The sequence below is a fragment of the Xenopus laevis genome, chromosome 6S, assembly GCF_017654675.1.
Source record: "Xenopus laevis strain J_2021 chromosome 6S, Xenopus_laevis_v10.1, whole genome shotgun sequence".
Lineage (NCBI taxonomy): Eukaryota > Metazoa > Chordata > Amphibia > Anura > Pipidae > Xenopus > Xenopus laevis.
The window spans coordinates 62,753,272-62,777,786 of record NC_054382.1 but is presented as its reverse complement, the minus strand read 5'-3'; the positions used below and the strand labels follow the sequence as shown (position 1 = coordinate 62,777,786).

Below are 24,515 nucleotides of genomic sequence, written 5' to 3'. Positions count from 1 at the left end.
TACATATACATATATATATATATATATATATATAGATATATATATAGATATATATATATAGATATATATATATATTATTCACAGTCCATGAAAGCACTCACAGCGAACGCCATCCAGCGTATATCAAAGCATTATTTATTGGTGCATGGTGTATCAACGCGTTTCGGCGACCTGGAGCCGTCGTCAGGATATATATATATATATATATAGATATATATATATATATATATATATATATATATATATATTATAATCCTCCAATGAAGAAGCCGCACTCACAGGTCTTGTCCAAAAGCATAAACAGTTTATTTAAGAAACTAACGTTTTGCTGCATCTCAGCCTTTGTCACAGTTGATATATTTTTTCAGGCAATGACACCGTCATTCATTGCTTTGGCAATTGCCTGAAAGCACTTCTGCAATCAGATTACTGTTATTCCAGTCAACAGTGGCCTGACAAGCATTTGTCTGCTGATCTTCTATAAAAAAAGCTACTAAAAATCACCCATTAATAAATGTTTGTTAATCGCAAGGGAAATCTAATTACTGAAGTCCACAGAAAAATTCACATGACCAAGTTGTTTAAAATACAGAAATCAGAAAGTGATTCAAGCAGTGAGATAATAAGGGGTTTCCCATTTTTAATCATTTCATCACTTCATAGTTCTGGGTACTGTCGCAAAGTCAACTGCGTTTTTTTCTGTATTAGATGCAATGTTTTATTTGTTTTTTATTATATGATTTTATTTTTTATAATTTGCCAAGACCTTTATTATTACATCAGTAACTGACCATACTATATTCGATACTGTATATCCAAAACATATTCCATATATTCTAAGTTGGAAAAAACAGTTGACTTTGCAACTTCTTTAAAATTAGATCTAGCAGTTAACTTAAATCTGGTCATATTCTGGCTGCCTTGCTGGGCCAAATAGTTGAATATTTGTTCAATGAACTATTCAGTACAGTTATCCACTGGAGCAAAACTGCTGCCTCAAGCTAAGGCGTAATGTAACTTTCATGTTACAGCAAGTACACCCTAACAATCACAGAACAATGCAGATAAGCATTTGTTGTAAAGAGATCAACAAGCTTTATTTAGATATATTTACTGAACAGATTTAGTAAATGTATATCAGATTACATTTTGCCCCATAAGTGTTCTAAGAACCAATTTGGGAATTCAGTAAATATAGGTCTTATAGGTCGACTTGCTCAATAGCTATTCCCTGTAAATATTTCAGTTGTTGCCTTGGATCTGAAAAAGCAAATAACTGTTGTGCGCTCAGAATTCAATTATTTTAAGCTATAGAGGGCAGGGACCTCCTTCCTTGTTTGTTTTTTCAATGTGGCACTTCATTTTTTTTATGTTTCTAGTTGCTTTCTTGTTGCAATGTTTACGCTCACTGTTCACAATTTTACATTATTATATACTAGTAGTACAACATAAAAAAAAGTATATATATATACATATTTAACAGTAATGTAATAGTGGGGGTGACAATAATTGCATTATAAATAAGAAACATTTTATATTTTTGCAGAATAAGCAAATGATAAAGTATGTCTTTTACACAATTATTTGTATATATTCATATATAACTCTATAGCTATCTTTGCAGGAAATGCATAACCAAGCTCTGTGTTTGTATGTGCACACTGTTCCTTGTCCAGATTCCTGCTGATTTTATTGAACTCATCCATTCTGAATTAGTTTCTATGGAAACACTTTTTTCTCTCTGTGCTATTAAAAAGCATGTTGCATGTGCACAACTAGCTAACTTGCCAGTAAGTAGGAATAGCTGTTCTTCTGTAAAGATAGCTGTGCTATCAAAATTAATGTATTTTTTAATGAATATTAAACTCTAAAAATATATATATTTAATAGCCTAGTGTAAACTCGCAAAGGAAGGATGTGCTTTTATTTGAAGGCTACCAGCTGCAATCATTCCAGTAGTATGGATCACATCAAAAAAGTGTGTGTTGAGATCTTACATTCACATCACACACAGGGTCGGACTGGCCCGGCGTGACACCGGGAAAAATCTTTTGGGCCCTGTCGGCCCAGACCTGCTCCTTCTCTCCCTCCGTCCCTGAAACCGGTCGCGATGCACCGTAAAGGGATAATCGACAGTGCGCAAGAGTACTCCAGGGGTGGGAGGGAGATAGAGCAGAAAAAACTTTGCGGTGATGTCACTAGCAACTGCAACTGTGTGACACACTACTGATGTCAGTCAATGCATGGGGTACAACACCAAGTCTAGAATAAATAGACCCCAGTGACCTGGGTTTGATGCCTGTAGGTTCCTAGGTTACCAAGTCCTTGGGTGCATAGTTTTGTTCTTTCATTATCTGGTTTCTGACCTTTACCTGTTTCTGGCCATTTCATTAGCCAGCAAAATACCATCCTATTACAAAACTGACCATCACGTGTTGCTAACTGTAAATTTCCATACATCTGATGTATTCAAGATTACTTTTGAATAAATGAAATAGTGTATGAATGACCTTTAATACGCATATTATCCTTGGCTCCCATTCATCATGCTGCTTTTTATGCAATATAATTAGTAACTTCTATGTTTACCTGTAAAGAGCTATTAAGCTGGTAAAGGGAAAGGTAGGTATCAGTTATTAGGAAAGGTTGGCTAAGTTGGGTTGTGTACTCTGGGGCAGTGGCGTAACTACCAGGTGGGGGGGAGGTGCGATCACAACCGGGTCCACTTACATATAGTTACAAAGTTAAATCGTGTTGAAAAACGAAGTTAAATGCCTCCAAATGGAAACCCAGCATCCATACACACACCCCTCTATACTTTCACATAAATTGTATATACCCATACCTATGCTAACTATAGAGTTTAGTATCACAATAGCCTTTGATATTATGTCTGTCATCCAAGCCATTCTTAAAGGCATTAACTGAATCAGCCATAACAACATCACCCGGCAGTGCATTCCACAACCTCACTGTCCTGACTGTGAAGAACCACCTACGTTGCTTTACATGAAATATCTTTTCTTCTAGTCTGAAGGGATGGCCTCTGGTACGGTGATCCACTTTATGGGTAAAAAGGTCCCCTGCTATTTGTCTATAATATTCTCTAATGTACTTGTAAAGTGTAATCATGTCCCCTCGCAAGCACCTTTTCCAGAGAAAACAACCCCAACCTTGACATTCTCCCCTCATAATTTGTCTTCCATCCCTCCAACCAGTTTAGTTGCATGTCTCTGCACTCTCTCCAGCTCATTTATATCCCTCTTAAGGACTGGAGTCCAAAATTGCACTGCATACTCCAGATGAGGCTGCACCGGGGACCTATAAAGAGGCATAATTATGTTTTCATCCCTTGAGTTAATGTCCTTTTTTATGCAAGACAGAACTTTATTTGCTTTAGTAGCCACAGAATGATACTGCCCAGATTTAGACAACTTGTTATCTACAAAAAACCCCAGATCATTCTCATTTAAGGAAACTCCCAACACACTGCCATTTAGTGTATAACTTGCATTTATATAAATTTTGCCAAAGTGCATAACCTTGCATTTATCAACATTGAACCTCATTTTCCAGTTTGCTGCCCTGTTTCCCAAATTAGACAAATCACTCTGCAAAGTGGCAGCATCCTGCGTGGAACCTATAGTTCTGCACAATTTAGTATCATCTGCAAAAATAGAAACACTACTTTCAATGCCCACCTCCAGGTCATTAATAAACAAGTTGAAAAGCAAGGGACCTAGTGCAGAGCCCTGCGGTACTCAACTAATAACACTGGTTCAATTAGAAAATGTTCCATGTACCACCACTCTTTGTAGTCTATCTTTTAGCCAGTTCTCTATACAGGTAGAAATACTATGATCCAGGCCAACATTCCTTAATTTAACCAGTAACCTTTTGTGTGGCACTGTATCAAATGCTTTAGCAAAGTCTAAGTAAATCACATCCACTGCCAACCCAGAATCGAGGTCCCTGCTTACCTTCTCTTAAAAAGAAATTAAGTTAGTCTGGCAAGATCTATTATGCATAAAACCATGCTGGCACACACTCATAATATTATGATTTGCTATAAAGTTCAGTATCTTATCCTTTATTAACCCTTTGAAAAGCTTTCCTACCACTGACATCAGACTAACTAGCTTTTAGTTTTGAGGCTGGGAACGGGATCCTTTTTTGAATAGAGGCACCGCATTAGCAATTCGCCAGTCTCTCGGCACTATGCCAGACCTCAATGAATCCTGAAAAATTAAGTAAATAGGTTTGGCAATCACAGAGCTAAGCTCGCTAAGTACCCTGGGATGAATACCATCTGGCCCTGGACCTATGTTTATCTTATTATGTTCAAGTCTCTTTTGAATTTCCTCATGTGTGAACCATGCACCATTAGTCGTATTACTAGAATTGGGTCTATTAAGAAGGAAACCTTCATTAACTGGAAAAATATGAGTTCAGAATCTGCTGTTTTCATCAACCTTGACCCCCCTCTGATATTAAAGGTCCCACCCCTTCCTGCTTCATTTTTTTAATATTAAAATGTTTAAAAAATAATTTTGGATTCTTTTTACTGCTTGCTCCAATATCCTTTTCCATATCCATTTTAGCTTGCCTTATAGCTTCTTTGCATGAAGTATTGGCCTCCTTGTACCTTATAAATGATTCGGCTGTCCCAGCTAACTTGAAAGCCTTAAAAGCACGTCTTTTCTTACCCACCTCAACACCAACACTTCTACTGAACCAAAAAGGTTTTGCTTTGCAACGATGTTCCTTGCTTACAAGAGGAATATGCTGACATGTATATTTATTAAGCAGCATTTTAAAGACTTCCCATTTTTGTTCTGTGTTTAACCCTGTGAGATGCCCTTATACTGTCAAAGTTTGCACATCTAAAATTTTGTGTTTTAGTTACTCCCTTATAGAATTGCTTCTGCAACAGAATCTCAAAGGAGACCATGTTATGATCACTATTCCCTAAATGCTTGCCCACACAAATGCTAGAGGTGAGCTCAGCACCCCCTTGGGGCCCACTGGAGCCATGCTAATGGTTGGGCAGGAGGAGATTTTACAGCGTGCATGCCAACAGTACTCCGGCACCCGATTAACAGGGGGACGACCCGACAATGGTGCTCATCCTGTACCGGGGCCCTCCTACGAGTAGTTACACCACTGCTCTGGGGGAAAAGTGCTTACAGGGGAATGCTTTATTCACTAATGGGTTCTTCCAGCAACCACAAACTAATCCATTTAGATTAGAAGGAGGATCCATTTTAAGACGAGGAAAGTGTTTTTTAGAGAGTGATGTGTTATATCTACCGCTCTCCCGCAACTCTTTCACTGCAATGGTGGTGCTGGTCCTCCTTCGACCAGGCCCCTTAGCAACAGTACTGAATTCACGGATCTGCACAAACACTTATCTGCAGTCGGGGATGGGCCCCTTTTTTTATTGTTATACCACCAGTTAGATCTTACTGGTGGTATAACAATAAAAAGAGGGGCCACGTCCCCGACTGCAGATAATAGTGTGTGTTCGGATCCGTAAATTCACTACTGTTTTTAGAGAGTGAGACAATACCAAGTTACAGAAATGAACTCGTGGAGGCTTATAATAATTTTTATATTTATTTTATTTTTGTGGTTTTAAATGTTTTTGAAATCACTATTAAACTCACAAACTCCAAAACCATGTGTGAACTTTTTTGTTAATGTTAACTTTGCTTCTAAATAGTGATCTATGTAAATAACTGTGTATAATCTATGTATATAGCTTGTATATGTATGTGTTAAAAGTGGAAACTTTGCAGCAGTATTGTTTGAAACATGTAAATGTTGCTAAAACAATTGCATATTTGAAGCTGTGTATGGGAATACATAAGTGTGTGCATGAAAAACTTTGCATTTAAGAATACAATTTAATATTAAATGAATCACTTACCTGGAGCTCTCAGAGAAGACACCTCCTAAAGGGACAGCCGCCTCTCTGAATGAATATTTATAGGATAAATGCTGATCACCTGGCGGCAGCATAGAGCAGTTTGGAGGCTATAAAAGGCTGCAGACTGAATTAATTTAGCATTCAAATTGATTTAAAATAGTCCAATAGGATCAGCACAGCTCCTATTTACTTGTATAGGAACACAACAACTTTAGTTTGTCTTAGCGGTTTTTTTGGTTTCACACTTGATAAATCTAGAATTTTTAGAAATATAGAAAAAAAAATTTAGAGACTCGTTGAAAAAAAATCACAATTTGATTGTTGGTAAATGGGCCCATAAAAGTTCATTCAAAGGGGATCTACCCTCCCATTTAAACTTTTAAGTGCCTTATACGGCAGAATTTTTAGGGACAGCCAGTCAGTGTGAGTAAAATTCCATACATGGATTATGCCTTCAGCAACTCACTTCTAACGTCTGATTGCAGTAATGTGTACAATTAGCAGTAGCTAATTCTGTTGCTTAATACTGAACATTTTTGCTTGTGGCACTTTGTCTTCCCAATTGAACTTTATTGACAGTCATTGCAGCCCTCTTATTATAGATACTTTAATTTTAATCTCTAAAGGTTAAATCATGAGAAGTGAGAAATATCAGAGGTCATTTATCATGGATGATTCTTGCTTTATAAGCCTTCATCATGTAACTGGGGCCTTAGGACAATTGTGACCATGACAAGTGTGTTTAATACTTTAGTTTATTGAATAGCATACACTTGCAGAGCTCTTAGTGCTTCGTCCTCATTTCTAGTGCTGAACAACGTGTATCCTCTTTTTTTTTTGTGGTAACTTCACACCGTCACAGCACAGGAAGGGAGTTTAAGAAATATAACTAATTGAACAGTCTTTCAGACAATAATAACTACATAATTGTATATAATGCTTTCTTGCTTTTACTAAATTTTATAAAAATACCAACCTGCTATTGCCAGAAATGTACATCTGACTAGATATTTCTACTCTGATTCTGAAGAAAAACAGTACGTTTTGATAAAATATTTTCTATCACAGATTTGTAATAACTTACCCTGGTGGTCTAGTGGAAGGGGGTCTGCAGGGACGCCTGCAGCCTCCTCGGCGGGGACGCTACCACGCTGCCGCTCCTCAGTTTCTTAAGGCGCGCACTGCGCGCTACTTCCTTATTTATTGGCGCAGTGGCGCGAACTTTAAAAGTATTTAAAGCCACAAAATATATTTTTCCTTGCCCGTTATAGGAGCGAATTTTGTAGTTCCTGGTGCTTCTGAGCCTATTTGTAATGAACTTACCCTGGTGGTCTAGTGGGCAGCGGAGTCCACCGCTGCTCCTTCGGCGTGGACGCCCGCTGCACAGCTCCTGCAGCTCCGGCTCACTTCCTGGTGCCGGTTTCCCCTAAGGCGCGCGTGCCGCGCACGCTCGGTTCTTAAAGGCGCAGTGACGCTGGCGTGTGACGTCAGCGCGCAATGGCGCCAAATTCAAATGTATTTAAGGGGAATTTAGGTTTTAGCAAGTTGCCCGTTGTTAGGTTCAATTTGCTTGTTCCTGGGTGTTATTTCCTTAATTCCTGTCCTGATTTACTGTGTTTGACCCTTGCCTGACTGAGACTTCGCTGACCTCTCCAATCCTGACTTTTGCCTGCCTATAATTACGTTGATCTCTCCTATCCTGAAACCTAGCCTGTCTATCGAAGATTCTACGCTCTCCATCCTGATTCCGGCCTGTCTGACTATTCTAACTGCTTGTGCTGGCCCGGCCTGCCTGTTCCTGGTGGCTTCCTATCTTCCAGTATCCTTGTAAACAGTCGTGCCCCATTGCCTGCCAGAACTTATGCCTTGCACCTCTCGTTAAGTCCAGGTGGCATCTGAGTACGCCGAGGGCTCCTCCCGAGGCCAAAGGTCACTTAACTGGTGAAGTCGAGCCGAGACCAGGGTGCTTGGCATCTGTTCTGGTGTAGGGTGCCGACCGTGACACTATTATACTGATTGTTATCTGATTCCTGTTGTGACCCCTGCCTTGACGATTCTGATCTCTGTAATCCTGCTCTGCCTGGTAACCGACTCTTCTTTATCTGTATCCCTCCTGATTGACCCTTGCCTGTCTGACTCCGCTTGTACTCTGCCTGCCCCAACCTGGCCTGATCTGACTTCGCTTTCTGTCTACGCCTTGTACTGTGACCTTCTGCCCAAAAGACTTCTGCTTTACTGTCGTGTCCCTTTGCTTGTCCAGAACCCTTTTCTTGGCACCTCTCTTAAAAGACCTGGCGCTCCCAAGGTGAAAGGCGGTTGTTAAAGGCGGAAGCAAAGCCGAGAACAGGATGCTTAACATTGTTTCTGGATTTAGGGTGCCGACCGTGACAAGATTATTTTACACATGACTTCACCACTATCAACAAGAAACACTTGGCTCTAGCAAAAATGATCTGTAGATGGGTACACAGTTACTGTAGCTCCTAGCCAGCTATAATTAGACACTCTCATGAAAAGAATATCTAAATCCACATAAAAAATCTCAATAACAAATGAGATCACTGTGTATCAACTTTAATAAAACCTTTGGCTGTGGAGGTTGCATTGATAGAGGGAACACAAGATATCCTAATGTAATGAAATATCTTCATACTGTACTGGAGGTTACTGTATACCTTCGGAAGCAAGGATTTATATTCTACAACCTGCCATAAATTTGGAAAATTTGGATACAAGAATGTAAATATTTCAATTAAACCTGTCCCTTATTTGAACTAATTATCTAGTATAATACAAAAAAGGAAGCATGCCAGCAAAATGTGTGATTAGAGCTCACCTCAAAAAAAACTCACCCTCTCTCTATTCAGTCATGTGGGTTTTATCAAATGGTAAAAGTTAGAGTTCCAGATTTGATAAATACACTTCTAAAATTTCCATATAAATTAATAGAATGTGGGTGAGTTTTTTTGTGGTGAGCTCTTATCTCACATTTTGAGAAATCTGACCCGTAATTTCAATAATGTTGTATTTTGATACTTTATATACTTTATAAAGCCTTTATCATCCCATACTGAGCTACTTAGGACAAATCATGAGCATCTGCATCACTTGTGTGACTTGGGTTGACACCTGTCTTGTTTTAGCTGGACAGCCCTGTTTTCAGAAAGGATGCCTGGGTAAAAACTGCCTACCTGGCTTTCCATATTAGGAAAACCAGGCAGGAGTGTTTTCGATTGAAGGTGCAACCAATCACCAGTTGCTACATCACCTACAGCCCCCCATCTGTCTTTGCAGGCAGGGAAAGTTGGCAACCCTATGTGTGACCCTGTGAGCAAAGAATCTATGTTGCCCGTTCTTTGTATGCCATGTTGTATGAGGATATTACATTAATATATAAAAGGAAGCCTGTGTGCAAAGTGACACTGCCTTTCTAAAAGTAAATAACCCCTTATATCTGTTGTGCTTATCAATGCTTTCTTTGCAAGTTGTGTCTATTGTCACATTCTATTACATCTTTTGAATAATGAGCAAGCAGAATTCTGGAAAACAGCATTGCATTTTGGGTAAAAAAATTGACAATTTACCATTTTTTTTTGTTTTCCCTAAAATCAGCCTTAGTTCCTTACTAAGAAAGAATTATCTCCCTAGGTAGTGTTTATAAGCTTGTCGACATTTAAAAGCAGTAATATAGTACAGGATGTACTGGGGCTACAGATGGTTAGGTAAGGGGACAGGCCAATAACAAAGATAGGTAGGTTGTGGCAGATTCTGGGTGCATTGTAGCAGAGAAGGAATAAGATGGAACTGGAATTGGGGCTAATAAGGACTTAATTGGTTGGACCAGTTGAGAAACAGAGAGTATTGCAAATTTATCAACAATATATTGTCACTAAAATTGTAATAAATGTCCCAGTTAAGTGCCACAGTAGTTGGATGTGTTGGGAAGGTAAGGAGGCTGAGGACTAGCCTCTTACTCTGAAAATCAAGTGAGGTTGTTACATTATATTTTGTTATATTCATCCAGCAATGGTTTATGTATTTGTTTATGTATTGGTTTATGAATATCATTATGGGTGGTTAATAATTTGTATGTTTAGGTTTGTTGTTTTTACAGTAACATGTATAATAAGCTGCAGCTTTTTCATAGGGAAACTGAGTCTAGCAATTAGAGACTAGTTTAAATACAAGACATATTTTTATATATATATATATATATATATATATATATATATATATATATATATATATATATATATATATATATATATACATTTTACTATTGTTTCTGTAAGCCAGTGGAAGCAATCCTTTTAGTTATTAAAGTGACCTTTACTAAGTAGAAGTCCATTCCAGTGAATATTGCATGCCTTTCTGCACTAATCTGAAAACAAAACAAAACCTGCTCAGCAAGCAAATGTTTGTTACAGTATGTCTCATGGAAATATGTGCTCTACATTGTATATTACACAAAATAACTTTAAATAATTAATAAATTATCCTTAATCCATTCTCTAAAAGGGCAGTGTACTTCTCAAAAATGCTTGCAAAAATGTCATAGACAATAGGGAGATACATTTTATGATTTATTATTATGACAGCCCCATAAACATTTAAGGGTTAATGAAATATAAAATATGTGTGATTAATTTTTCTTTGGGTAAAAATGATTCCTTATACTTTTGAATAGCATGAAAAACCTAGCTTTGACTATTTTACTGCAGTTAGGATAATGAAGGTAAATCTCATGAATTAGCTTTCTATAAAATATTAGCAATCTGGTATTGCGTTTTTATAGACATATCTGCAAATCCAACAAACAGTTTTTAAACTTTGATTAAGCCTTTTGTTGTTTGAGGATACAACACAAGCACCAACCAATCTTAAGCACCAAAGAGATTAGTAAGGAGTTACGGAAATACTTGGAAAATAGTTTATGTTAGAAATGAAATACTAAGGGGCTGATTCACTAAGCTCGAGTGAAGGATTCGAATGAAAAATACTTCGAATTTCGAAGTATTTTTTGGGTACTTCGACCATCGAATTGGTTAAATTCGTTCGAATTCGAACGAAATCGAACGAATCGAACGAAAAATCGTTCGACTATTCGACCATTCGATAGTCGAAGTACTTCCCCTTTAAAAAAAACTTCGACCCCCTACTTCGGCAGCTAAAAGCTACCGAAGTCAATGTTAGCCTATGGGGAAGGTCCCCATAGGCTTGCCTGTGATTTTTTGATCGAAGGATTTTCCTTCGATCGTTGGATTAAAATCCTTCGAACCGTTCGATTCGAAGGATTTAATCGTTCGATCGAACGGAAAATCCTTCGATCGATCGATCGCAGGATTAGCGCTAAATCCTTCGACTTCGATATTCGAAGTCGAAGGATTTCAATCCGAGGGTCGAATTTCGAAGTATTTTTAACTTCGAAATTCGACCCTTAGTGAATCGGCCCCTATGTGTCATATGCAACATATTTTTCTTTAGAGAGATTTATTGCACATCGGGGAAGAGTAGCCACCTCAGCTTAATTAATTAATTTTAGAACAAGGACAGCCTATTTGTGTGTAATAAGTCTTCTGTCTGCAATTAGAGTCATTTATTGAAAGGCATTTCGACTTTTAGATTTTCTGCAAAAATTATTTTCTAGAAAAAAAATAATTAGTACACCAAAGGACTTTTTCAGAAAACCGACAGTGTACTATAAGTTCAGCTTGGGGTTCTTCTCCCCATCTTGGGATTTAAAATTTGCATCATAGCAGATAATACATTTTGATTCAATGAAAGAACATGCTAACTGGAATTTTAAGTGAATGGGAAGATGAAAATGTAACATAAGTGTAACAGCTCTTCTTACACAGTAATTTACCAGGCAAGAGAACTTAATTTAAATCAGTAACTAGCACAAGATGTTGGTGCCATTTTAAGCATAGGTTCATAGAAAATAGGGCCACCAACTGTGTAACAAATATGTCTATGAGTAGCCAAGCCACAGTCAGGCTGGTATACTGCACTCCATGATATTATTTTTCCTCTAGGTTACACAAATACAGGTCCAAAGGACCCGAAAGGGAGGAATGCTGGTCTCTGGGTCACCTTTAATTTGTGAAAGACATGTCCTCTTTCTTTAGAGGGATTTTCTTTTTTTTTTGTATCTGACAATTGTTATTAGTATACAATTACAATACAATCATTATATTAGTATATAATGGTCTAGATCATTGCAAGTATACTCATTGAGTTAACCAACATAATATACACACAATTGGGCAAAAAAAAAACCTCAAAACAAACATTAAAAAAAAGCTAATAACCTGTATTACATCTGTATATCTCTCAGGGTAGTTACAATTCATACCATACATATAAACTGTATATAAACTAGATTTTGACCTTAGACATCCAAAGCTTGTGACACAAACAGTTTTTTTCCCCCTAAACTCCTCGGCACTGCTTTTTCGTGTTTCTAAATTGTTGGTCACTTTTTTGTACTTGGGTAATGCTAGGGACATCTTTTTTTTTTCCAACTTCTAGCAATCAAAAGTCTGCAAGTGTTTAGTATTTGAAAAGTCAGAAATTCTTGTTTGGAAGTTTTCTGTAAATATTCAGCAGCATAGCTTCCGGAGACTGTGAGATATTTTGATGTGTTATCTCTGTGATCAAAGATCTCGCATTATGCCAAAATGTTCTCACATGTCCACCAAATATTGTCGCATCTCCAACAGAAATTTGAAGCTCCGGGGTACATTTTTGATAATCTTGAAGGGGTAAGATACCAGTTATATAAGGTCTTGTAATAACACTCTTGGGGGCAGATTTATCAACGTTCAAATTGAAATTTCGAATTAGAATTCTCCAAAAAATTTGGCTAAAATTGAATTCGATTTTCAAAATTTATCATACTCTGGCCCTTTAAGAATTCAAATTTGACTATTCGCTACCTAAAACCTGACAAATTGCTGTTTAAGTCAATTTGAGAGGGCCAGGGATCAATTTGGAGATGTTTGCAGCCTTCCTGAAGTTCAATTTTTTTTTTGGAGAAAAAACTCGAAGTATAGTTCTTTCTTAAGACACGAAAGATTTTAGTCGGTCTGCACAGTACAAGTCCATTTGTTTAATGGGACTTTCTTAACCCATGTTGACAAATCAATGGTTAGTATTGGTTCCAAAACTAAAATAGGTGCCAGATAGAAACAGAGAGCATTGTGGCATAGCATAGCAAAATCCGGTTAAAAAATTGACAGCTGTAACAATTGTCAATTTGTTAACCGGATTTTGCTCTCTCAACTTTATTTTATGTGGTTGATTCAGTGCCATGTGTTTCAGCATATGAAGGCTTAAATTAGTCTTATTAAAGACAAATAGTTAATACCCACTTAACAATTGAATTGTTTAGTGGGTATTAACTATTAGTCTTTTATCAGACATATCACTGGTCACTATATTCTCTGTAAGTATACAATTTTTCAACACTACTGATAAAAGAGGTTTTTTTTACTAAAGTTTATGGGTTCTTTATTAGTTCTACAAATATGTATTATTCAGAAATTAAGATAATGAATCCTACACTGCAATGCAGTCAATTAGTCATCATATACAGTAGAAAAGGATTAATGTATTAAACTTAATAATACCTACTGATTTTCATATTTCGATTAATTGCATTAAAGCAGGTATTTGGTGTATGTTTCTTTACATTCTAAATGTTGCATAATAAAAAACAAGTCACTTCTATATCCTGAAAAAATTTAAATATTTAGAAATTATGTATATAGAAAGTATGTATCAAACAGGTATTTTTTTTTTTTTTATATTATTAGCCAGACCCTGCTGGTAGAGACGTTGCAATTCGACCATTTCTGGAGCATTGTGAGAACACGCATATGACCATCTGGCTGGGAATAGTCTATGCTTACAAAGGGCTTCTTATGGTAAGAGAAAAAGTAACATTTAAAAAGTAGTATTTAGTTATTCAATACGTGTTAGATATAATGCTTGTTTGAAATAGCAAATGTTTATTTCCATGTAAATTTTAAACAACATTTCTGATTGATAACCTTAATTTCAGACTGGACACACAAGAACTTTAACTCCTCACATCGCAAGAAAACCATTTATTTAGGCACATCCAATCTAAATGTAGAAAATAGTAGAGAAAAATGCATATGATTTGTTTTGCCAGAAAAACTGTGTAAAAAGCTGCGTAAAATTAAATGGTGAACTTATCAAAGATGTGTGATATTTTATACTATTCTAACACCAGATTTTCTGCCGTTATTTTATACTGCTTCTGACCTTTGTAAGTAAGTTCTGGCAGAAGTTGGTCAATGAAAAAGTGCATAAAAAATTATACCATTTTTATGAAGTTTTTAACACCAAGATGCCTTGTGATGTTTGACGAATAAGTCTGCTGTTTTTTGCAGCATTTAATATATCTGTCCCAAAGTGTTTTTGAATGCTAAGTAAATCTGCTAGACTTGGCACTTCCACTTTTCAAAATGTATTCACCAGTGTCTCACATGTATATGACAATAGCCATAACTCACCTGACTGGTTCATTGTTACCAAAATTAGAATGCATTTTTCATACAGGAATATACAATGCAGTTTTTTTGTTTATAATTTTGAAAGTCTAGATTTGCACAAAAATGTACTTAATTGTAATATTTTATTTTTTAACTATGTTGCTAGACATATAGAGTGGTCTACATCTATTTCTTTATTTCTTTAGCAGCATCACTGCTGCCCTATCGGGAGGTAAAGGTAAAAAAAATATATAAACTAGAACAATGGTGGGAGCTATGCAAATCTATCCAGTTATACAGTAATTATATATTAAAGTCTGTCTTCTCTTGTCTTATTAGTTGTTTGGATGCTTTTTGGCATGGGAAACTAGGAATGTAAGCATACCAGCGCTGAATGACAGCAAATACATAGGAATGAGTGTGTACAACGTGGGGATTATGTGCATAATAGGAGCAGCAGTTTCCTTCCTCACCAGAGACCAGCCTAATGTCCAGTTCTGCATTGTGGCATTAGTAATCATATTCTGCAGCACTATCACACTCTGTCTTGTTTTTGTGCCAAAGGTGAGTAATTTTCCTTGTTTTCAATAAAGAACAATATGTATTTTATGCTATGTATTAAAAGATGACACTTGTGTAATAAAATAAAATAATAAACCATGTCATAAAGAACTTTCTAAGGTCATGTGCTTATCCCTTACAAAAAGATAGTATGTGCAGAAGCAGCACCAGGTTGACCATAGAGTAGACCCCAACAATTTCCAGAAATTGTGCAATGTTTCAAAATGGAATTCTCCCTTTATTATGCATAGAGTCTACGTTTTATTATGCATCAAAGGACTTATCTAAAAATCCTTTTTACTTATGAGCTATTTATTTTCAAAGACACAATCCATGCTCCTTATTTCCCTCTTTTCAAAGTTTATGGATCTACATTCTTACATACTTCCCTTGCTCGAAAATGCACTCACAGACTAGGCGGATAAAAAACATTCACTTTTATTACATATTTTAATTACATCTGTGCATATGGATTGTCATCTTGATATATATATATATATATATATATATATATATATATATATATATATATATATATATATATATATATATATATATCATTTAAGAAATCATTTAAATAAATATAAACTTATTTCTTTCTAGCTAATAACATTGAGGACAAATCCTGATGCAGCAACTCAGAACAGAAGATTTCAATTCACACACAATCAAAAGAAAGAGGACTCAAAGACATCGACATCAGTAACTAGCGTGAACCAAGCTAGCACTTCTCGGTTAGAAGGACTACAGTCAGAAAATCACCGCTTAAGAATGAAAATCACAGAGGTACATCATCTTGGTTAAAATGTTTAATCAGCAGTTTATTCCAGAGATAAAGGGTCATCAGCATAACCCAGCATCCCAAGACAGCCTTTAGACTGTCCATGGAATGGGTATCCCTGAAAAGATTTTTGTAAAGTGCTGTAACCAACATAGAATAATCCCTCAATAATGTCATTTTCACAAAGCAATTCAATTTGACAAATGCTAAGGGAGTAATGTTATAAACAGTCTAATATCTACTTAATAAAAAAGTAGCAGGAAACACTTACTAATTAGATGTTTAAAAACACAAATCTGAAGGTTACTATTGGTTACTAGATGTGGGCAGACTTTAGACTTTTTAGTATATTATCGCACTAATTTAGCCTAAACTTTTATTACAGAGTTTTAGAATTGTTTCACAAATCAAGAGAAAGCACAGAGAGAAAAAAAAAACAAATACACCAAGAATAATATTGAAAACTCAAATCATCAAATCATCATTTTTAAAAAATAAAGGCAGTGGGAATTGGCTCCAAAGATTTCCAGCAATTTTATTACTTTCCAGTTTATTAAAATTCAAGATGTTTAGCCTCACCAAAAAGTTATGGGAACTATGTTATTTCTGTTTGATATGTTTGTTAGAAAAATCTGCCAATGACCATTCAGGGTTCAGAGGAATGTGATAAGTTTTATACTCGCTGCGAGGGGACAAGCAATACAGAAGTAAGCTGCAGGTTGACCAGCTAATACAGAAAGTAGCTGGCTTTTATAGATACTGTAAAATGTTACAATCTTTCTGCAGCTGATCTGGCCCCACGTTCATGTCATTTATTCAGGGGACAGTTAGCTGTGTACAAATGCACTGTTTCAAATTATCACAAAGACTTGTTATTGTTAAAGAAGCTACAATTATCACAAGGACATGTTATTGGTAAAAGAAGCTACATTTCACATATCATGCGTTTCAAGTATTAACTCAAGAATTTCCTTACATTTCCACCCTTTTTATACTTGTAAATGCATTATGTGTGACAGAAAAACATCAGTGATCAGGACTAGCATAGCTTTTCATCCTTTGTGTCATATATCTGTGTTATAATTATCCACATAGTCATAAGAGCAGAGTGAAGCTGCAGTATACATGGTTTTAGTAAAAGTAGTATCGATAAGATGTTGCAATAAGCCACGAATACAAGGGATGCAACAGCACCCACAGGTTACCAAAATAGCTGCAAGTATAGCAGTTGAAATTATCACGCTGGATTCAAGTCCGCTCCATTTCCTGAACCAAGTCTTAAGAAAGTCGGTGAAATTGTTGGATATCCCAGAGTTTTCCGCCAGTTCATTAGATAACATAGCCAGTCCTTCCAAGACCTTAGTGATACTCCCATCAGGAGCCGTGTTATTTGGGATGAAGGTGCAACACATACAGATGCAGCCACTTTGGTTTGTGTGTTTGACACAGAATAACTAAACACAGATATCCCATTTATCTCATTTAACACAGAAAACTGTGTCACAACATCCCATCTAATTAAAGCATTCACCATTGTGAACAATGGTGCTTTGGTATGCTAATGAAAAGGTTAAATGCATTAAATGAGTTAAGATGACTTTAGATAACCCAGTTTCTTCAATTAACCCTGAGTCATGACGCATTTAACTCACAAATCCAAGTGGCTTCATCTGTATCACCGAAGATTTTGCACATGCCACCTCTCTCGGCAAGAAGCATGTCCAAGGCTAAACGATCTTGCCAGGCAACCGAGGTGGCTTCCAGTTGACTTGCTAAACCTTTGAATCCATCATGGGTAAAGTTGACAAATCTGTGTTGGTTGTAGTAGATGTAGTTGATCCAATCGACGTTCTTGTTTATAGTTGGCCGCCAGGCGAGGAAGGATTCAAAACCAGCGGTGATTTGATTTCTGGCCTTATATTCATCTGGGACTCCTCAGGGTACTCCTATATCATCAATGTATACATGATTGTTGAAAGACCCTTTAAGTCGGACTTCTCATTTGGAGCGGTGAATCATTTCCAATCTTGGTACCTGCGGAATAGAGGTTATGGGAAAAGCATAGAAAGGCAATATCAGTTGTACTAAACAGCAGCTCCCACTCCAGAGACTTGGAAGTAAGGGGCGCAATTTTGTGTCTCCACATAACCACCATATATCTGCCCACACACTACGGTGGTCCTGGAACCATTGTTTTTAAATGTGGTGTCATTCTGTGTCAGAACTTTATTTCGGGCACAAAAGGAGGCTGGCATTGCCAGTAATTTCTGACCACGCCCTTGACTATGGAAACAGGTATGGTTACCTGCATATACTGTAATGGAAGGTGGCAAATCTAGCAGGGCAGAGAAAGGACAGGGTGGTACCGTTTGCGGGTTGCTTTTGAGTATATAACTTAAGCACACACTACAACCCTTCTAAGTCATTATCAGGGTTTAGCGGGAATGGCACCGTACCAATGGCTGGCCGTGCTTTTGCGCAAGCGAATCAGTTATCTTTCCCTGAGCGGGGGGACATGTTTGGGACATATTTTAACCATTTGTTCCCCTCGGGGACACCTGTCTCTATTCCAAAAGCTTTTTCAAGGGTGAGATTGGGTAAGTAAATAAGTCACCCTCCCTTCAGAGCCTGGGCTCAGAAAACCAGAGATAGAGATCTTTTCTTTGAGGAATGGGGTTGTGGAATCTCTCTTTATGGCCTTTGCCCTATCTATGGTTACATTAATTAATCCCATGGGGTCTGTTCCTGTGATGGTAATCCCGAGACCAAAAAGTTTTTGGTCTCTGGGATGTGGATTTTTAATGGTTTGGAGCAGTGGGTTACATGACTTGATCGTGCAGTAAGCAGATGGGGCTTTCTTTATTATGGAAATCTGCTGCTGCATGAATTTCTTTAAGTCTCCTACCCATGGTGCTATCTCCCACCCTTGTGGATCTGTACTCCACCAGACTGTGGACCAATCTGGGCAGGGCTTTAGTCCGGGGGTTGGGGGGTACAATGATGCACATATACTTATTTTCCCAGGCAAAGGACCTAGCAGTCTCTAAGGAATCACTCTGAATTCACTGGCATCAAATTCAACTGTGGTAGTGGTTCTTTCGATAATGGTAATGTCTAGAGGTTTGCTCCACGGTGGATATGAATAATCCTTGGGAGGTAGTCCCCAATCCTGTCTGCCTGTTGTACCTACACTCTGGGGAGTCCTATTTCTTGGGTGTATTATTGTGGTTGGTGGCATTATGTTATAAGGGGAAGAAAAGCCAAGGGAATAAGATGAAAAACATTATTAGTTCTAACATGCCTGCACAACCCCACCTTGAGAATGGTGTCCAGGTATCATATTGTTCTACTCTTTCCCTACTTCTGCTGCTGCTCCCAAATAGTCCCATGGTTCTTCACTGACGTTGAGACGACCCCCTCCCTAGTGGAGAGAACCCCCTTTGTAGTCAGACTGTATCTAAAGGACTATTTGGGTTCCCTAGCTACTTGCCCTAGTTCTTTTACTAGTTTACAATGACTGGAGTGTACCCAGGACACTCTTTCTGCGATTTCACCTGATAAGGCCCTTCCCACAATGGAGTCGACCAATTCTTCATTTTTATTACCTTTACCCACATGTAGCCTCCAGGCTTCACAAGTTCTATTGGGATGGGCTCTCCGGTATCTGGAAGAGAATTTGGAGTAAGCTCTTGTTTATTTAATATTCTGCACATGTTCCGCCAAACTTTGGTCTGCCTCTTCCTCGATGATCTGAAAAAGGCATTTATAATTACAAGGCAACATTTCTTGTTCTCCCATCTATTGAGTTTGATAAAATCTATGCAGATCTAAAATCTAAAATGAGTATGTTATTTACCATTCCTCCTGTTGAGACATGGCTTTGCCCATGACTCAAAATGGCAACATAGTGAAAGAGTGTATTAGGAAGGATTGGTTTTCCTTTTTGGGCAATAATATATGCCCTGTTTAAGTTGGGCCCCTTTAGAAACCCATTTGTGGCATTCTGCTTCACTGACATTATTTTGCATGTCTTTGAGTAACCCTTGATCTAAAAAGTTTGTGTCTGGTGATGCAGTTAAAGCTTGAATGTGAATGTGCTTTAGCAGCCGCATCAGCTTTGGCATTTCCTAATGAGATCTTGGAAAACGGCCTGATTTACTGCTTGTAGGTCCTAAACCATGCAACAACTCCCATCAGGTTTTCTTCATCTGTTAGGACAGCAGGTCCACCACAGGCATTGACCCTCTCTTTAAATCTGGTTGCATACTGGACAACAGACTCTTGAGCATCATGGTTAAATTTGAAAACTGTTTCCCAATAAACTTCTGGAAAAATGGTGCCTTTGGTACCTTCCAGAGCACGTAAGCGGAACCCTACTTGGGCTGGGTCAGCATGATTAGTGTCCCAATTCATTTTGACCAACAAATGTTGGTAAGCCCCTGGACCACACACATGTTTGAGTACAACTAACATCAGTCCAATTAGGGTTGGACAAACATGAGTTCCTGTACAAATTTGTGTGGATTGGTGCAGGGATGTGGAACGCCTTGAAAAATCCTTCTAAGATCTGATGCTGCCCATGGAATGTACTCTGTGTGTGTAATGTGACGTGTTGAAGCAGCAGCCCCCACTTCTACCCCTCTTCTCTAGTTTGTATTTACAGGCGGGGTAGAACTTGGCTGGGGGGCTGGGAACTGCTTGTTCCTCAGTATCAGAGCTGCTATTTTCAGCACTGAAAGATAAATTGTCTCTAAGGTGTTTTTCCTTTTGGTGTTGTTTCTCACTGTTCACTATTTTCTGACTTAACTCCTTTGCTAGCAGCTTTATCTCTCCCTCTAGCTTTCTAGCTTCCTCATCTTTTGTGATTGTGTAAGAGGTTTGATTGGTATTTGATTCGGGTTGGCTGCTATTCTATTAAGCGGATGGTCGCCAAAGGCAATTAACCATCCGGGTGGTTATAAGGCACTTTCCTGATCTCACCAACATCTCCCTTCCCAGTAAGTTGAATGGACAATGGGAAGAGAGAATGAACTGATTAAGAATAGTCTGTTGAATGTCAGGGTCAGTTACGGCTAATAGTGGGGACAAGTATACTTTATCTAATTGTCCCCCTGCTATTCTTAGAAAAGTAAATTCCTCAGTTCTTTGGATAGTTGGCACATCAGGGGGGTGTATAAGGAATCTACATGCCCCAGTGTCACATAGGAAGGTAATGGATTTTCCCCCAACTTCAAGTGTGAGTTGGGGTTTCGACTTACATAAGAGACTACATTCTATGTCTTCTATATTAAGAATTATCCTCAGTTATTTATAGGGGAATGTATACTCTCAGATAGTCATGCCTCCCCAAGGGGGCTCCTGTCATCCCCATTGCTCAATTCTGCTCGGCATTCTCTAGGAAAATGCCCCGGTTTCTCACAATGAAAAAACCTAATTTCTCCTACGTCTTTTACTTACAGTATTTCCCTTTCTCGCTTGTCATCTCAATGGGGTCTGAACCCCCCCCTTCTCTCTGCCTATCTCGTCCTCTATCCTGCTTTACCACATACACATCTTCCTCTACTAAAACACATAGTTTAACCCTCGTTTTTTTTTGTTTTTTGGAGATGTCTTTCAGCATGTCTGGCATATTCATGGACTGCTTGCAAACTGGCTACCCAGTGGTCTACCATATGTTGACTCACAAAACTGCAAAGACATCCTCATAGGAATGCATTTTTTAGTTGTAGCTCATAAGGACTATCATTTACCATGCCCTGATCTGGTATAGGCACACCACTATATGTGTCAAAGACTTCCTTCAGTTTACAATAATATCAATCCACAATCCCTTAATTATCTTATTACCTGACATATAGTTGATCTTGTACCTTGCCTTTCTTGGCATTCCTTTCTTTATTTTCCCTCCTATTACATTCCTCATAATATTGCATTGGAAAGAAACTTATAACTTCACAATAACGTATTTGCATAATGCTTTTACATTACATGTCTGATGCCCAATGCTCCTGTATGAGGAGGCTGCCATATTTGTGCAGCAGGAGGCCGTTAGCATTAGAGTCTCTAACTGACAGGCTGACAAAACAGTCAGGTTGGCAAAACAGTCAGGTTGGCAAAACAGTCAGGTTTAGAAACTTCATCTAATAATTACTTACAAAAACAAACCTCCCAGCAAAGAGAAAAAAAAAAAAACATGACCTATAGGTAACTTTTAATGTACATTTTTTATCGTCAGTACCTCTCCAACAAGCAATCTATACTGTTCCTTGTCTAATATAGGGTTAAAATTAGAATCCTCTTTCTACCTTTTAAGAACCTGATATTATTTGGATTCTGATCACGCATGAACTGAGCGTCCTCAGTTAGATCATTGATACTTTTACAGCATTTATTTCCCATGGTTAGTAGGTATAGATGACAAACAATTGACAAACAATTTTGTGGAGTCAAACGCCTGGTGAAGCAGTACTCACGGATATGGCCTCACAGCTTGGAGCTCGGCCAAGTAAAACTTGAGGAGCAAGGTAGTCCGTTTGCCGAAAACATTCACCGGTCAGTGTATCGCCCTTTATGGCCTGTCTGAGGGGTTGACCATTCCCTCTTTGACTCCCAAACACTCTCTTTCACACACTTTCAAACAACAAATTCAGCGGTCCCCGGAGTACTCTTTATCTTTAACGTGCACACGGAGTTAGTTATTCCTGTAGTCTTCTCACACAGACTATGGACTTGTCCGCTTGTCACTCTGTTTCTTTATCAAAGGCGGGCGATTATGCCACTTAACACCTTAATATCAACAGTCTAGGTGACCGGACCCACTATCACTCCCTGTCTCTTTATCGAAGGCGGGCGATTATGCCACTTAACACCTTAATATCAACAGTCTAGTGACGGGACCTTTACGTAGCAACAGTCTAGGTGACTGGACCCACTATCACTCCCTGTCTCTTTATCAAAGGCGGGCGATTACGCCACTTAACACCTTAATATCAACAGTCTAGTGATGGGACCTCTACGTAGACAACTAGTAACAACAACAACAAAAAGAAAACATATACGTTACCAGATTCCAGTGACCCTGGTCGCTGTGTTCTTTGGAAACCGTCACTGTTCCCCCAAACGAGTGCAACTGGCCTCTCTTTACGACAGCTGTCGGAGGTCTTTCGGTTCAGTCCACAGAGAGAATAGGATTAACCCTCTGCAGTGACCACAGTCACGTTTCCCGTTTGAGAAGACAGATGTTGGTTTCCGGCTCGAAGGACCAAGTTGTTAGAAAAATCTGCCAATGACCATTCAGGGTTCAGAGGAATGTGATAAGTTTTATACTCGCTGCGAGGGGACAAGCAATACAGAAGTAAGCTGCAGGTTGACCAGCTAATACAGAAAGTAGCTGGCTTTTATAGATACTGTAAAATGTTACAATCTTTCTGCAGCTGATCTGGCCCCACGTTCATGTCATTTATTCAGGGGACAGTTAGCTGTGTACAAATGCACTGTTTCAAATTATCACAAAGACTTGTTATTGTTAAAGAAGCTACAATTATCACAAGGACATGTTATTGGTAAAAGAAGCTACATTTCACATATCATGCGTTTCAAGTATTAACTCAAGAATTTCCTTACAATGTTAATCATTTAAAAAGAAGTGGGCATGGGAAACAAATTTGCATGAGTTTTAGTGACTTTTTTAATGAAATTCTATTTTCCGACAAACTCAAAAAAATATGCCTCTATTTTTTGGGGTCAGATTTAGACTGGTTTATTAATGAAAAATGAAAAAAAATATCTGTACAAAAACTGCCCCTCTTAATATACAAGTTTCAGATTGGATAGAATATCAGGAAAGGAACTTTTGTAGGCATGTCCTCTTTAAAGAAGCCAAGGTGGCAAGAAAATACTGCTGTTCTCATCAAACAAATACATTCAAAATGCGACCAACTCAAAATTTACTATAATATCTGCCAGTGGCATGGTGTTACTTTGGCACTGTGGTGTACAGTAACTGTAGTGTACAACAGTGTGAATATAGCCAGTCTACACATTACATAGAATTGATAGGTTTTAATTTAGGATGAGCAGTCAGCAGGGTCTATTCAAACTCTCTATATAAATAGAGAAGGATAGCTATAATGGCTTCTTCAACTACTAATTGCAATTACTGAACAATATTGGAATATTTTAGATTTAGAAATGCCTTAATTTGTTTCTCTCTGCCATCATTTTTTATTGTGTAAATTATTTTGTAGGGAGCAGGTGTCTAATTCTTGCTGAATATAAGGCACTAGGCCAAAAGTCATTATGCACTTTTAGCCTTTTAAATTGAATTTCCAGCCTATGCAAGTAACTCCCGAGTACTAAGACATCATTACTAAATATCTGTGTTTTAAAGAACTCGTTAACTTGATTTTTATGGTGTCTTCAGATGAATATTTTTTGTCAAAAAGCATTAGTGAATCAGTCTAAGGGACTGTTTATTGACTCTATTACAAATGTTGTTTAAAAGATAATTACTTGAATACAGCAATATAGTTTTACTATTCATAATAGTTTTTTTGCTGATCAAAAAATGGATGACAGTTACAAATATTTAATAGATTTCCTGAATGATTAATTTCCTGTAAAAAATAAAAGAATATACAGTATAAGAAAATAATAAATAGCATACACTGTGGGGCACATTTACTTAGCTCGAGTGAAGGATTAGAATAAAAAATACTTCGAA

General features: G+C 37.7%; 1 protein-coding gene and 1 long non-coding RNA gene across 2 annotated transcripts in view; one reads left to right on the top strand and one right to left on the bottom strand.

Moving 5' to 3' along the window:
- LOC121395083 overlaps window positions 1-6,010 on the bottom strand; it is a 226,075-nt gene extending 220,065 nt beyond the window's left edge. The window contains exon 1 of the long non-coding RNA XR_005962241.1: window positions 5,930-6,010. This is a non-coding gene — a long non-coding RNA (uncharacterized LOC121395083). The remainder of the gene's footprint in view (window positions 1-5,929) is intronic.
- Window positions 1-24,515, top strand: part of gabbr2.S (gamma-aminobutyric acid (GABA) B receptor, 2 S homeolog) — a 338,466-nt gene that overhangs the window by 302,726 nt on the left and 11,225 nt on the right. Inside the window, exons 14-16 of the mRNA XM_041567636.1 lie at window positions 13,747-13,857; window positions 14,791-15,015; window positions 15,616-15,798. Coding sequence (XP_041423570.1) covers window positions 13,747-13,857; window positions 14,791-15,015; window positions 15,616-15,798 — 519 coding nt within the window. The remainder of the gene's footprint in view (window positions 1-13,746; window positions 13,858-14,790; window positions 15,016-15,615; window positions 15,799-24,515) is intronic.